Genomic DNA, 16,150 nt, shown 5'->3' with positions numbered 1-16,150 from the left:
GGAAAATCTTCCACCAGCCCCTTTTATGTTGGGGCTACATGGAGAACCATTTTGCTATTGATATGGGATAATGGGGAGCACTTTTTCATCGACACCTTTTTTGATTCTACATATTCTTTATAGGCTACTTTTAGTAATCTGTTGTCAATGTTTCAGTTTTTAGGCGGATGGTACTTCTACATTCAAGCGTACAAAGCCTTGAAGCATAAGACTGCTAATATGGATGTACTTATAGTTCTAGCCACCTCCATTGCATTTATTTATTCACTGGTTATCCTTCTGGTCGCAATGTTTGAAAAAGCCAAAATAAACCCCATTACCTTTTTTGACACCCCACCGATGCTGTTCGTCTTCATTGCATTGGGCCGGTGGCTGGAACATGTTGCAAAGGTAAGCGGTAATTTACTTTGACCATAAACGGGAGTGTTAAAGGAAGGGTATAGAAGTCGTCAAAGGATCAAGGGGACATTTAGAAGGAACTCGTACACCCAGGATCTGACTTTGGAGCTTTTTTCTGAACTGCTCCCGTGTCTACATTCCTTTATTCAAAATACGGGGGGTCCAGCAAATGATCGTACATCACATATCATGTGTCTTTATTGTATATTACTTTTTTCATGGAATTGACAAAAAAAAAAAAATTCATATCCGATTCCCGCTGTTCGTATTGATGCATTGTCCATGGTGTCTACATGTGGCATGACTATAACAGTAATCGGTGGCGGCAGTGACATTTTCTCAGTAGTGAGGTCAACCTGCTGATCTCCATCATTATTTCAGGGTGGGATAGTCCTTTTTGTCTATTACAGAATTTGTGGATTTTTCAGTTTTTTTGTGTGTGTGTGGACCACATGATAGTTTTGCTTGGTGCTGGGTTAAAACCAACAGGGCTTAAGCTTGATACGTGGGATGATTTATTAAACGTTTGACCATTTTTTTTTTTCCTTTTTGTTATAGTATATACCTAGATATTGCCGCACACCATAAAAAGCCTAAAATTTGCATCTTTTTCCTTCTCTCGCCACTTTAAAAAAAAAAAAAGATTACTCCACAGAGTGTCCGATTCACTATAATTTACACAATAAAATTGTGTCATTAGTGGTTCACATCTAAGCCTGCTCATTATGGGTGTAGATTTCAATTTTTGGCACGCAGACAGTCTGAGATGCGTCGGCTCTGGTTTTAGGCTTCTGATGTGTGAATACCCAGTCTTGGAAGTTTTCCCACACTATTGTGTTGCTTTGGAATTTTTACATCAAAGATGCAATTAACTAAAATAGGTTTGAGGCTTCGGTCAGATGATTTAGTAGCCTGTTTGTTAGACATTCGCCGCATGTGTTGCAGCTATTGAACAGCTGCGAGACATGCAGGCGCAGCGATTCATACATATTATTCAAGCACGCCGAAGTCACTCGGTTAGCACCCAAGCATGTTCGCTCCTCCCTAATGACTATTCGTCAATTCTGGTGTTGAAGAAAAACTAGTGTGGTAATATTTTCTCCAGAGTAAAACATCGGAAGCTCTGGCACGACTCATTTCACTGCAAGCAACTGAAGCCACCATTGTGACGCTGAGGTCTGACCGCTCTGTCCTAAGGTAACATTATTCTTACTAATACACATTTATTTATCGTTTTACAATGATAAAGCCGGAGTCAGAGGACGGACCACGATACACAGACTTGTCTTGAAATTCACAGCATTGTATATGTCTGAGGCTGCTGACTTTGGGTCTGGAGACCCCCAGATGGTCGCCAGGTTGGGAACCTCGAACCTCAACACACCGACGTGTGAACGTGGCAGAACTTCCATGTTTTCTAAAAGTAATGTAAAGTATTCAAACTCATGGAAATTGTTTTTCTGTGTCACAGTGAGGAGCAGGTGGATGTGGAATTGGTGCAGAGAGGGGATATTGTGAAAGTGGTGCCCGGTGGGAAGTTTCCTGTGGATGGACGAGTAATTGAAGGCCACTCTATGGTGGATGAGTCTCTTATTACAGGTACTTGCTAACACTGTAGAGCAGCCTCTGGCTGAGGACGGCTTTGGCTTGGTTGTGTAGATTTTTATGATTGGTGTTTGTATGTGTTATCATGTTCTAATAACTTTTCCATCATTACCAATAAAGCTTACAAAGCTGCTGATCTACACTGATGGTAATGAGGTTGCATAGCCCCTTTAATTTTTTTTATTGTCCCCATCAGTCTCTGCACGTATAGTGAAACAAGATGTACTTTTCTCAGAATTATGGGCACAGTGTACCTGTACCCATTCCTGGTCAACTTGTCTTTGGTCTTCTTACCACCTAATGCCAACGCTAACGACCTGCTTTTGACATGGGTATAATTGGAAAGCTGAACCTCACCTGTATAATGACATACTGATGGCTTATTGACCCCAATCCTAGGCACACAATCCTTTTTAAAGGGAATCTGTCACCATGTTCTTGCTACCAAATTCGAGAGTAGCATAATGTAGGGGCAAAGACCCTGATTCCACGGCTGTATCACTTACAGAGCTGCTTGCTGCCATTTTGCTGTTTTCTTTACTGCAGATCTAGCAGTTCTCTTAGTACTGGGCTCTATATAACCCCACCCACACCACTGATTGGATGCTTTCTGTGTACACTGTGAATAGGCAGAAAGCGGCTAATCAGTGGTGGGGGCAGGGTTATACAGAGCTCATGAATATGGAGAAGTACATGGCAGCAGGTTTACTAGTCCTCTAGTGATAATCACATGCTGATTAAAACAGAGATTTTATCAAAACTATTCCCAACAGCCCAGCAAGTGACTCATCGCAAGAATTGGGGTGTCTGCGCCTATATTTTGCTACTCTCAGATTAGGTCGCAAACACCTGGTGACAGAGTCCCTTTAATGATATTGACATTTATTTTTTTTTTTATTTATCTCGCTTTTATAGCACCATCATATTTTGCAGCACCTTAGCCATTTTCTTCACTATCCTCAATCTGGATTCCCTATCAGTATGTTTTTGGAATGTGGGAGGAAACCGGAGTACCCAGAGGAAGTCTACGAAAACACGGGGAGAACATACAAACTCCTTGCAGATGTTATCCTTGGTGGGATTTGAACCCAGGACCCCAGCGCTGCAAGGCTACAGTGGAGTCCCACCAAGGACAACATCTGCAAGGAGTTTGTATGTTCTCCCCGTGTTTGCGTGGGTTTCCTCCGGTTTCCTCCCACATTCCAAAAACATACTGATAGGGAATTTAGATTGTGAGCCCCATCGGGGACAGTGATGATAATGTGTGCAAACTGTAAAGCGCTGCGGAATATGTTAGCACTATTAAAAATAAAGATTATTATTAACCACTGAGCCACTGTCTGTTTATAACCTGACTTATTATTGAGTGCCTGTTGATATAACAGCCTTGTGTTTGTGATGACTGCTCTAATCTTGGTTATTTACATTTGTAAAATGATTGGAACATTTATTAATCGTTCTATTATGCATAATTAGTAGTTTCACACTATCCTATTGCTGGCAGATTGTGTAACCACGTGCGGGTGGTTTTATATAAAGTGCACATGCAGGATGCCATGTACATAACCTGAATTTCTCCATTTACTCTATGACCTGAATCTCCACCATGTGCTTTCCCAGGTGAGGCCATGCCTGTGACCAAGAAGCCGGGAAGCAGCGTCATCGCTGGCTCAATCAACCAGAATGGCTCCTTGCTCATCTCCGCCACTCATGTTGGTTCAGACACTACCTTATCCCAAATAGTAAAACTTGTGGAAGAAGCGCAGACCTCCAAGGTAACCGTTACCTCCGTGAAGTCACACAGGATGATGAATTTTCTTTTTTGAATTCAGATTAGAAGTGGTCCCTTATCTCCCTTACTATACTGCATGTCCAGGGCTGTGATAACCGGTGTCCATTGATGGCCATAAAAATCTGATCTGCTCAGGACATTCTTCCAGGATTTCTTCTTAAGGGGGTTTTACCCTAAGCAATATCGCTAGCACGTCACTGGTTTTGTGACGTTATAGCGATATTGCTAGCGATATCGCTATGTGTGATACTTACCAGCGACCGGCTCCCCCGCTGTCCATCGCTGATCGCGCGAGAATGTCCAGCTCCATTTCTCGTCGGACGCTTCCTGCTGGGCTTCCTGCTGTGACGTCCAGCGACGCGTGGAGGCGGGCGGGAGGACGCAGGATCGCTGTGTGTGAAAGGTGAGTATCGTGCGCTGCGTCGCTGCTGCATCGCTGTGAGATCTTTCTGTATGAAAGCTCACTAGCGATCATTTAGCGATGCACCAGCGATCCTGACCGGGTCGGATCGCTGGTTGGATCGCTGGTGCATCGCTAAATGTAAAAGGGCCTTTACTGCTCACTGATCCCCGTACAATCCTTGCTGCGTCTTCTTCCTGCCCCTGTGCTGAAATCCCAGGCATCTTCATGCTTGGCAGGGACGTCCCGAGCTTAGTCGTGAAGAGAAGTTCTGGCCTCGAGAGCATGTCTTAAAGTTGTGGCGGAAGTCTTGACTTCATGACTTGCATGCACAGAGATGGAGTATTAATGAGCGCTGAGGTGACTGACTGTTCTTGTTTTTTGGTTTGGTTTTTTTTCACTTTTTTTGCCAGCCCTTTATGTTTTGGCAAAATGGCCTCTAGCCACTAACCACTAACCATTTTACTCAAATCGTGCCGATCAAATTACAAAGAATCTGCATTTTGTAGAATACAGATTTTTAGAAAATTAGAGTAGAATTCCATTCCACCTAACTATATTCCCCCGAATCAACATTACTGTTCCCCCTGCTGTATAATAGGATCTGTAATGTTGTTTTATGCACAACGTCTTCTCTGGTTTTTTGGATATGTGAAATACTACTATACCAGACAAGTATTTACTATACACTATTATCACTTGTGCTATGTGGATTTATTATGCTGTTACTGCAATTTTTACTTGATTTGTATATTGTTATCCGCTCCTAAAGGTCATTTGTTTTCTCTTCCAGGCTCCAATCCAGCAGTTTGCTGATAAGCTCAGTGGTTACTTTGTTCCTTTCATTGTCATAGTTTCTGTTCTCACCCTGTTTGTCTGGATTTTTATTGGCTACAGAAACTTTGAAATAGTAGAAAAGTATTTCCCAGTAAGTATTAATGGTCCAACATTACTATCTCTGATCTCCCATCTCTCCTCTGTGTTTGAAGTACCAGCAGTGAGCAAGTGGGAGAGGGTTGTATCCAGCAATGTAAACTGTATGCGAGAGGGAGAGGAGTAACATAGGTAACATCAATATGCAGATCGGCAAACAACCCACAGCAGAATCTGCAGAGAGAGATGAGGGATCACACAGGGTGCATCACCATCGACAGAGCCCTCAGCAGAACATGCAGGCCAGAAGGAGGGATCACGCAGGCTGCATCACCATGGACAGAGCCCTCAACAGAACCTGCAGGAGAGGAGGAAGTATCACGCAGGCTGCATCACCATGGACAGAGCCCTCAACAGAACCTGCAGGAGAGGAGGAAGTATCACGCAGGCTGCATCACCATGGACAGAGCCCTCAACAGAACCTGCAGGAGAGGAGGAAGTATCACGCAGGATGCATCACCATGGACAGAGCCCTCAACAGAACCTGCAGGAGAGGAGGAAGTATCACGCAGGCTGCATCACCATGGACCGAGACATCAGCAGAACCCTCAGCAGAACGTGCAGGAGAGGAGGAAGGATCACACAGGCTGCATCACCATGGACCGAGACATCAGCAGAACCCTCAGCAGAACGTGCAGGAGAGGAGGAAGGATCACACAGGCTGCATCACCATGGACAGAGCCCTCAGCAGAACCTGTAGGACAGGGGAGAAATGACACAGGCTGCATCACCGTGGACAGAGCCCTCAGCAGAACCTGCAGGAGAGGAGGAAGGATCACACAGGTTGCATCACCATGGACCGAGACATCAGCAGAACCCTCAGCAGAACGTGCAGGAGAGGAGGAAGGATCACACAGGCTGTATCACCATGGACAGAGCCCTCAGCAGAACCTGTAGGACAGGGGAGAAATGACACAGGCTGCATCACCATGGACAGAGCCCTCAGCAGAACCTGCAGGAGAGGAGGAAGGATCACACAGGCTGCATCACCATGGACAGAGCCCTCAGCAGAATGTGCAGGAGAGGAGGAAGGATCGCACAGGCTGCATCACCAAGGACAGAGCCCACAGCAGATCCCTCAGCAGAACGTGCAGGAGAGGCGGAGGAGGGATCACACAGGCTCCATCATCATGGATAGAGCCCTCAGCAGAACCTGTAGGAGAGGAGGAGGGATCACAAAGGCACTATCACCATGGACAGAGCCCTCAGCATTACCTGCAGGAGAGGAGGAAATATCACACAGGCTGCATCACCATGGACAGAGCCCTCACAAGAACCTGCAGGACAGGAGAAATGACTGGCTGCTTCACCAAGGACAGAGCCCTCAGCAGATCCCTCAGCAGAACGTGCAGGAGAGGCGGAGGAGGGATCACACAGGCTGCATCATCATGGATAGAGCCCTCAGCAGAACCTGTAGGAGAGGAGGAGGGATCACAAAGGCACCATCACCATGGACAGAGCCCTCAGCAGAATCTGCAGGACAGGGGAGAAATGACACTGGCTGCATCACCATGGACACAAGCCCTCGGCAGAACGTGCCGGAGAGGAGGAAGGATCACACAGGCTGCATCACCATGGACAGAGCCCTCACCAGAACCTGCAGGACAGGAGAAATGACTGGCTGCTTCACCAAGGACAGAGCTCTCAGCAGAACGTGCAGAAGAGGATGAAGGATCACACAGGCTGCATCTCCATGGACAGAGCCCTCAGGAAAACCCTCAGCAGAACGTGCAGGAGAGGAAGGATCCCACAGGCTGCATCACCATGGACTGAGCCCTCAGGAAAACCCTCAGCAGGAGAGGAGGAGGAGGGATTGGACAGGCTGCATCATCATTGGCAGAGCCCTCAGCAGAACTTGCAGGAGAGTAGAAAGGATCACACAGGCTACATCACCCTGGACTGAGCTCTCAGCAGAACGTGCAGGAGAGAGGAGGAGGAGGGATCACACAGTCTGCATCTCCATGGACCGATCCCACAGCAGAACCTCCAGGAGAGGGGACACAGGCCACATCAGGGTAAGTATAGGGCTGAGAAGATTATACAGGAGCAGTGTTAGAAGTCATATATATAGTCAGCAGCCCCCAGGACACACAGACCTCCCATCCAGCAAGTATTAGGAGTCTGAATACACTGTGGTTTTAGGTTCAAGGGGGTTTCCTATGAAAGATATTTATCACGTATCCACAGAATATGTGTTGAATGTCCTATCACAATGAATCTCACTGCTTGATTAAATGATGTGGCATAATTGATCATGAACCTGTCAGCAGGATTGTGCACAGTAACCTACAGACAGTGTCAGGTCGGCACCGTTATACTTAAACTGATACCTTGGGTGTTGAAATCCGTCTTGTGGTTGTTTTTGTTGTTTTATCTTTATTTGTAGTCAGTTAATGATGTGTTGTTTCAGTTAATGATATGCTCGTGCTCCGTAGTGGCCTGTGAGCGGGGCTTTATGTGGGGCTCAGCTTCGCCGCTGACGTTAAATTCTCTTTTTCAAAGCCAACACCATTATATATAGTGTGTGAAATAGGAGCAGGTCACTGTCAGAAGCCATACAGATGAATTTGTTATCAGAGCACCACATAAAGCCACTCTCACAGCCCGCCATGGAGCACGAGCATATCATTGACTGAAAACTACAAATAAAGATTACACAACAACCACAAGACAGATTTAAACAAACAAGATATCATTGTAATCAGTATAATGGTACCGACCTGACACTATCTATAGGATACTGTGCACAATCCTACTGACAGGTTCTCTTTAAAAGAAGCACCTAATCTGAGAGCAGAATGATGTAGAGACAGACACCTGATTCCAGCGATGTGTCACTTATTGAGCTATTTGCTATAGTTTTTAGAAAATCCCTCTTTTAATAGCAAGAGATTTATCACTAGAGAACTAGATAACCTGCTGACAGATAATCCGCCATATTCATGAGTTCTGTATAACCCCGCCTGTACCAATGATTGACAGCTTTCGGTGTACACAGTGCATAGCCAGAAGTCTACCTATCAGTGGTGTGTTGTGGACATTCAGAGAACTGCTAGATCTGCAGCAGATAAACCTGTGGTTGTAGTAAAACTACAGAAAGCAGCCTAGTAAGTGGTACATCACTGGAATCAGGGTCTCTTCCTCTACATCATGCTGCCATCAGTTGGTTAGCAAAGACGTGGTGACAGATTCCCTTTAATTCATACCGTGCTGAGTACCGTGCTCAGCTGTCTGTCCCTCTTGGAGAGATGTAATAGAACACCAATAGTCGTGCAGCTTTGTTCAATCCAGATAGTGATTGGGAAGAGTCACAGCAATCAGACATATACTATCCTGAGGATTAGTGATAAATGTATTTTAGGAATAGAACCCCACAAAACCTCTAACTTTAGTTGTAATATTGCTATGTATTGATCATACCATCCATAATGTGTTATTCTGTTTCTATGGCTATGGTCGGACACATGTTCACATTCACTTACAATTCATATCCACTAATTGCAGCCAGCACTGTCATGTCCATGAAACAGAGGAGACTAGCGCCTGCTGCCATCTTGTGGGGAATTGCATATATGCAGTAGCAGGCTGGCAATGCTCATCTGCAGCAGGTCTATTGCATTATGAAGCGTTTCAGCGCCCTCTTGTGTTCATTTGTAGAATGAATATTTCCGGAGGTAATCTGTGTTGGAGAAAGCATATTAGGGCTTGTTGATGTAGTAAATGAGGGTGTTTTCCACCGCACTTGATTTTAGTGTCTCGCTTGCTCTGTTATGTCCTAAAGCAGTAATTGTTCTTTCCACAGGGTTACAACAAGAGTATTTCAAAAGGAGAAGTCATTGTCCGCTTTGCTTTCCAAGCCGCCATCACTGTGCTGTGCATAGCTTGCCCTTGTTCACTTGGTTTGGCGACGCCAACTGCGGTTATGGTCGGTACGGGGGTTGGTGCTCAGAATGGCATCCTGATAAAAGGAGGAGAACCCCTGGAAATGGCACACAAGGTAATGCACTATTTGTCTTTTAACTTGTAGAATGATGTAAAAACAGCTACTACAAGTTTTCCCTTTTTATCAGATCCGAACTGTTGTGTTTGATAAGACGGGGACCATCACCCATGGCTCGCCCATTGTTATGCAAGTGAAGATTTTGGTTGAAAGTAACAGGATGCCTTCAAACAGGCTGCTGGCCATTGTGGGGACCGCAGAGAGCAGCAGTGAACATCCCCTTGGAGCAGCAGTCACAAAGCATTGTAAAGAGGTAAGACCGTGTTCACACACAAGTACAGTCTCTGCAGCAGAATAATGGCTAATACATAACAAAAAGATGATGCCCCATCCTTCTAGTATCTGCTGCAATGGTGATCCATGCAAAAACTACAAAACCATATCAAGTAAAATTGCCAATCCAGGACTTGGATATTAATGACCTATCTTTGAGAGAGATCATCCCTATCAGATCGCTGTGCTGAGACCCCCATCATCCCACAAATCAGCTGTTAGATCCAGCAGAGACAGAGCAGATAACTATTGTATGGATAGAAATATTAAAACTAGATACCAGGAACATTGTGAAAGTGACTTTAGGAGTATGTTTCACGTGTCTGAGGCTGCCCCTGTTAAGTTAAGAAAATAGTGTCAGCCTCAGATAAACAACTTTACTAAATCCCACAACCCTCCACAGCCACCCTCAATGGCAAAGTGGGCGACCTCCCACATTAAAGAAGCCCTCCTCCTCCTCCCATCAAAGTTTGCATCCTCTTAATATATTGCAGTCATCATATTATATACCTCTGAGTACTTACAATTGCTCATTTTTTCTTTCTACCCAGATAATTCTTCTCTTTTTTTTCTACTTCATGTAGACATAATAGGTCTCGTGTCCCTGCATTTATCGTCTCCCTCTTCACCTCCTGACTCAGCTGCTCCCTCCCAATGCCAGGGACTTTTGCAGTGACTTATGATTCATACAGGGAAAATTGACCTCCTGTTTCTATGTAGAGCTGAGAAGGATCCAGCTAGACCGTTTTTAATCACATGAGATCATAGACCTAATGGAAAAGAGAAGAATTATCTGGGTAGAAAGGCAAAATGAGCAATTGTAAATGCACAGTGCTGTATAATATGATGATCACAATATATTAAGAGCATACAGACTTTGATGGGAGGAGGAGGAGTGCTTCTTTACACTAAACCAGCCCTGCCGTATCCTTTACTAAGCGCGAGATCTCGCAATACCACCTGACACAAGTCTCACACTTTGAAAGTGAGGGGCTTGCGGCATCTTGCTCTAAATGCCAGGATTCCATAAAACCCAGCAGTTTGGCCCGGACTTTCCCTAGAATGTCGGGTCCTTTAGCCTGGCATGAGGAAGTGGTCTGGGCATTTTTGCTAATAAGTATTTAGTAAAATCATGCGTCTGCTGCTTTACAAATAATTTCTTAAATATAAAGCGCAGCCTCAGACTGCCGATCAGTACTCTTTAAGGAAACATTCTGCAATTTTGCATCAAACCATCTCTTGTACAAAATGCGTGAAAACTTCGTATTTGGGAATAAAGTCTGACTTCAGCAGTCCTAGATCCCCTAGACTTCCACATGTGCTACTTGTGCCTATTTTTCCATTCACGTCCATCAGAAATAAAATAATCTGCACCATCCAGCTAAGCATTGCAGTCACGGGGTGGAGACATTTCTTGATATAAAGAATTGTATTATTTTCAGCAGTTTTGGGTCTTGCCGTCTCTGATCTCGTGTACGACCTGCTCTAATATTTGCATGAGCACAATGAGGTTATTCACCCTTTTGAATAGGTGCTGAATAAAGAGGTTCTGGGCACTTGCTCTGATTTTCAAGCCGTCCCTGGATGCGGCATCAGCTGTAAAGTCAGTAACATCGAGCATCTTCTAAGCAGCAGCAACCAAACAACGAGCGCAAACAACAACAGAAACGCCCTGCTTGTGCACATTGACGGCGGACACGGGGAATCTGAGATTCATCTTCTGGCTAATTCCCAGAAAGCAGGTAAGCACGCATTTTATTATTACCAGCAGTTAACTATTTAAAGGGTTTGTGTAGCCTCTTAAAAATGTATGAAATGCGCACAGAGAGCGCCGTTATCAGCACTGGCTTGTGGTGTAGAACCCGGGCACACGCACTTTAGCAGCTTAGAAAGTGTCCGGCTTTTTCACAACATATGGGTTTGGTTTCTATGCCATTGGAGTGACCACCTTCAAATGTTTTATGTTGTAATTTATAATTCGAGAAGTGTATTTATGTATGATTGTGATGAAAAAAAAGCTAAGTATGAGTAATAAGCAAACATTCTCTGATAAGGTGTTATCTGAGCATGCTCAGGTGCTAACCAAGTGTCTTCGGTGTGTTCGAATACCATGTTCCAACCCCCGCAGCTGCACATCTCACGGATGTTAGACAGCCACAAAACATGCAGGGATTGTCTAACAAACGGGACTTCCCTACATGTGTTGCAGCTGTCGAAGAGCCGTGAGACATGCAGCCGAGGGGACTTGAACATATTTTTCGAGCACACAGAAGGCACTATTGGAAAATAAGGCAGCTGACTATACTCTCTGGAGTGAATGTCTTGGCACCCCAGGTCACACAGGGCAATGCTCAGAGACAGTGATGTACTGTCCATAGTGGCAGACCCTACAGTCACTATGGAGCCGATAGCGCCCTGTGCCACCATCCAGCTTGTGCATCGGAGATGTGAGTGTCGGTGCAGCAGGAGCAAAGATGTGGCTTGTTAATGCTATGCAGGTGTGCGGAAAAAATGTCTTTAGAGCCAATATACCCCATGTGGACACAATACCAAAGACGCAGTATGAAACCCCGCCGAGAGTCCCAGTACCGGCAAAATTGTTGGTCTGTCAACACATAATCAAGTCTGAGGGGTAACGTTTTTCCTTGTGGAGAGTAAAGACCCAAGTTTGGCATGTCAGAGTGAGGAGACTTATAGGCCTTGCATGCTCCTCTGGGAAATTAAATATGCAAATTGCCTCTTCAGAGAGAAAGATGACTTGAATTCTAGCGCCACCTGTTGGAAGCAGTGAACTTAAAGTCAATAGCTGCTCTTTAACAAACCTTGCAATATGATTTAGGATAAAAGCCAATGCCAAAATCTCAGTTTGCAAGCACACTGTGTTGGAGTGTTGCCCCTCGTCAGTGCTAAGTATGAGATCTGATTTGGCTAGCTGAGTGTCTCTGGAGTGGGGTCTATGGGGTAATGTTTCTCCTTGTGGAGATTGACGCGCCAAGCCTGACTCTTAGGATCGCAGCTTCCTATAGGTGGCGCTAGAGTTGTAGCCCTCTTCCTCCTCCTGAAGAGATAATTTGCAGAACAAATAATGAAGAGTTGCGTTTTCTGTGCTCTACACCTTACAGCGTCATATCAGACATATTCTGTGCTTATTGGCAACCGGGAGTGGATGAATCGCAATTTCCTTAGTTTGCAGAACGATACGGATGCTCTTATGACTGAACATGAGAATAAAGGGCACACCGCAGTCCTGGTTGCAGTGGATGGTAAGTAATATGACCTGAAGTGATTGAGCATCTTCACACTGACAAACGTGTATGGAGTGGCATCAGACATTCATGCACTATGCGCTTTTTTCAGGTGTCCTTTGCGGATTAATAGCCATAGCGGACACTGTGAAGCCGGAAGCCACGTTAGCAGTTAACACATTGCGCTCAATGGGGCTAGATGTGGTACTAATGACTGGGGACAACAGCAAAACTGCAAGGACCATTGCCTCTCAGGTAACTTAAATAATTCTGGGAACAGGTGCAGTCTGTCCAGTCACCTTATTAATATGATTGGAAAACCTCATTGTTAATATATCAAACGTAGAGTATGATGACTAGTATTGCCCATGAGGCCTTGTCTGCGCCCTTATAATTGGGAGTAATGTAGGGAATACAGTAACTGCTGAGCCCATTGTCTGGATCACTGGGGGTCTCAGAGATCATTTAAGTTGTGCCTTATCCTATTGATAGGGGATGAAATAAAGGGAATCTGTCAGTAGGATAAGCCGTCTATATGGACATGTAGGTCATAGGAAGCTGAATACAATGATACTTTGATATCTGTGATCTGATGTCTTAAGACCCCTTTACATTTAGCAATGCACCAGCGATCCCGACCACGATACGACCCGGTCAGGATCACTGGTGCATCGCTAAATGGTCGCAAGTGAGCTGCCACACAGGAAGATCTTTCCAGCGATGCAGCAGCGATACAGCGGTCGTTACTTACCTTTCACATGCAGCGATGCTGACGTCCCCCCGTCCGCGTCCAGGCTTCGCTCCTTGGCGCCAGCAGGAAGTGCCCGACGAGAAATGGAGCCGCGCGATCAGCGACAGACAGCGGGGGAGCCGGTCGGAGGTAACTATCACACATAGCGATATCGCTAGCGATATCGCTGCGTCACCAAATCGGTAATGCTTTAGCGATATTGCTAGCGATATCGCTATGTGTAAAACCCCCTTTATTCCAGAGAAATCCATGGCTTTCTTAATATGTAAATGAGCTGTTAGGATCTGTGGGCTGGACATACCGGGGTTGGACAAAATAATGGAAACACCTAACGGTTTGGCATCATAATCTTCAAACATGTTATAAACATGCAAACTGTGACATATGGTAATGTTTTGTAGTTGATTATTTGTGTCATGTGATATGTGTATGTAAATTAACTGTTTGTTTTGCAGAATTGTAAGAACATTGATGAGAACCTGATCCCAATGGCAGACCTCTCGGATTTTCAAAGAGGCCAAATTGTTGGCCAAATTGTATGGCAGGCGCTAGTGTAACAGAAAGTGCCCGAATGCTTGGCGTGTCAAGCGGTACTGTCTCCAAAGTAATGACTGCGTTTGAAAGAGAAGGAAAAATGGCCGAAAGTCAAAGTTGACTGAGAGAGACCGTCGGATTCTAAAGCGAATTGTGAGAGAAGATCGCAAGACCACAGCTCCGAAAATCACTGCTGAGCTCAATGAACACCTACAGAACCCAGTTTCCACGAAAACTGTTCATTGGGAGCTGCACAAATCTGGATTCCACGGAAGAGCTGCAATTAGAAAACCGCTGCTCTCAATGACAAATGTTTCCAAGCGTTTAGAGTGGTGTAGAAACCTCCAGAATTGGTCCCTCGAGCAGTAGAAACGTGATATTCTCATACGAATCATCGTTTACCCTATTTCCGACCTCCGGCCGAGTGTACGTTTGGAGACAGCCGAAAGAAGCATTCCATCCAGACTGCCTTCTCCCAACAGTAAAACATGGTGGAGGTTCTGTGATGATCTGGGGTGCTATTTCATGGAGATCCGCCGGGCCAATGATATTCCTTCATGGAAGAATTAACAGCCGAGATTATTTAGGCATTTTGGGCGACCAAGGGCATCGTATGGTTCAAGCACTTTTTCCGGAGGGGAACGCCATCTTTCAGGATGATAATGCACCAATTCATACAGATAGAATCATTCAAGCATGGCACAAGGAACATTCTAATGAAGTTGAGCATCTCATCTGGCCCCTACAATCCCCAGACCTCAACATTATTGAGCATTTATGGTCAATTTTAGAGATTTAAGTTAGACGTCGATTTCCGCCGCCATCGTCACTCAAAGAACTGGAGGGTGTTTTAACTGAAGAATGGGCTAAAATTCCTTTAGAAACGATTCACACCTTGTATGAATCCATACCTCGGAGAATTGAGGCTGTAATCGCCGCAAAAGGTGGACCTACACCATATTAAACTAACTTTTGTTGATGTTTCCAGGTGTTTCCATTATTTTGTTCAACCCCTGTAGATCTCAATTAGAATCTGCCTCCAGAGATTATTATAAATGAAAGGGGATATTACTGGTGTGAGACATATAATAACTAACAGTCTGCTCTCCTGTCTACACATCTCACACTGGTAACTCCTCCTTTCATTTATAATAATCTCTGGAGGCAGATTCTCGGCGATCTATGTCCAGCCCATAGATCTTAACAGCTGATTTACATATTAAGAAAACCATGGATTTCTCTGGAATAAGACCTCAGATCTCAGGTATCACGGTATCATATTATTGAGCTTCCTATGACCTGCATGTCCATGTAGACTGTTTAGAAGGATTGATCCTACTGACATATTCCCTTTTAAAGAGATTATACCAATTTTTTAATGTTTTCATGTATCCTTGAAAAATAACAATTTGCTTTTTGTAATTTGCCATTTGTGTTTTGTGATTTTATTAAAATCCATATAATTTATGCACTATAACCTATATTTTTCCCCCCAAGGTTGGTATAACAACAGTGTTCGCGGAGGTTCTCCCATCTCATAAAGTAGCCAAGGTGAAGCAGCTGCAGGACCAAGGTACCCGAGTGGCAATGGTGGGAGATGGAATAAATGACTCTCCTGCTCTGGCAATGGCCAATGTGGGAATTGCCATTGGGACTGGCACAGATGTTGCCATTGAAGCTGCTGATGTGGTACTGATACGGGTAAGTCTTAAAACCTTACATAATCTACTTCTACTTTCCTAGGCAATGTTCTCACAATGCAGTAGCCAAATGACCTACTTGTTGGCAGTTTCCATTGCTTTTATTGAACGATTTTTTTTAGCCTAAATATATTCCCATACATGCATATCCATATCTAGCAGTCAGGTAGCCATATAAGAGAGCTTATTCTCTTCCTGGTCACCCTTGGTGGATACACAGTGTGTTGGAACTCTGTTGGCCCTGAGAGTGTTGCCTGCTAACAGACACATACATGACATTAACAGGTCATTAAATCTATTTTTTTTTTTTCTCATACAGAATAATCTCCTTGATGTAGTCGCCAGCATTGACTTATCACGCAAGACTGTGAAAAGAATAAGAATAAATTTTGTCTTTGCCTTAATTTACAATCTGATTGGCATCCCTATAGCTGCAGGTATGTAATGCCGACCCAGAGATGCTCCTTAGATGCTATTCTTGAGAAATACCACAATATCTCATGAGCTAAGCATTTTAT

General features: G+C 44.5%; 1 protein-coding gene across 2 annotated transcripts in view; it reads left to right on the top strand.

Moving 5' to 3' along the window:
* ATP7A (ATPase copper transporting alpha) overlaps positions 1-16,150 on the top strand; it is a 72,658-nt gene that overhangs the window by 51,416 nt on the left and 5,092 nt on the right. For both annotated transcript variants that reach the window (XM_073556197.1, XM_073556198.1), the window contains exons 10-21: positions 157-390; positions 1,505-1,596; positions 1,871-1,998; positions 3,625-3,779; positions 4,990-5,124; positions 8,932-9,126; positions 9,200-9,382; positions 10,934-11,144; positions 12,525-12,665; positions 12,760-12,902; positions 15,430-15,633; positions 15,952-16,069. In XM_073556197.1, the coding sequence (XP_073412298.1) occupies positions 157-390; positions 1,505-1,596; positions 1,871-1,998; positions 3,625-3,779; positions 4,990-5,124; positions 8,932-9,126; positions 9,200-9,382; positions 10,934-11,144; positions 12,525-12,665; positions 12,760-12,902; positions 15,430-15,633; positions 15,952-16,069 (1,939 nt within the window). The remainder of the gene's footprint in view (positions 1-156; positions 391-1,504; positions 1,597-1,870; positions 1,999-3,624; positions 3,780-4,989; positions 5,125-8,931; positions 9,127-9,199; positions 9,383-10,933; positions 11,145-12,524; positions 12,666-12,759; positions 12,903-15,429; positions 15,634-15,951; positions 16,070-16,150) is intronic.

This window comes from Dendrobates tinctorius, unplaced genomic scaffold (assembly GCF_039654945.1).
Source record: "Dendrobates tinctorius isolate UK_male_01 unplaced genomic scaffold, ASM3965494v1 ptg000231l, whole genome shotgun sequence".
NCBI classification, from domain to species: Eukaryota; Metazoa; Chordata; class Amphibia; order Anura; family Dendrobatidae; genus Dendrobates; species Dendrobates tinctorius.
This window is presented reverse-complemented; position numbering and strand designations above follow the sequence as displayed.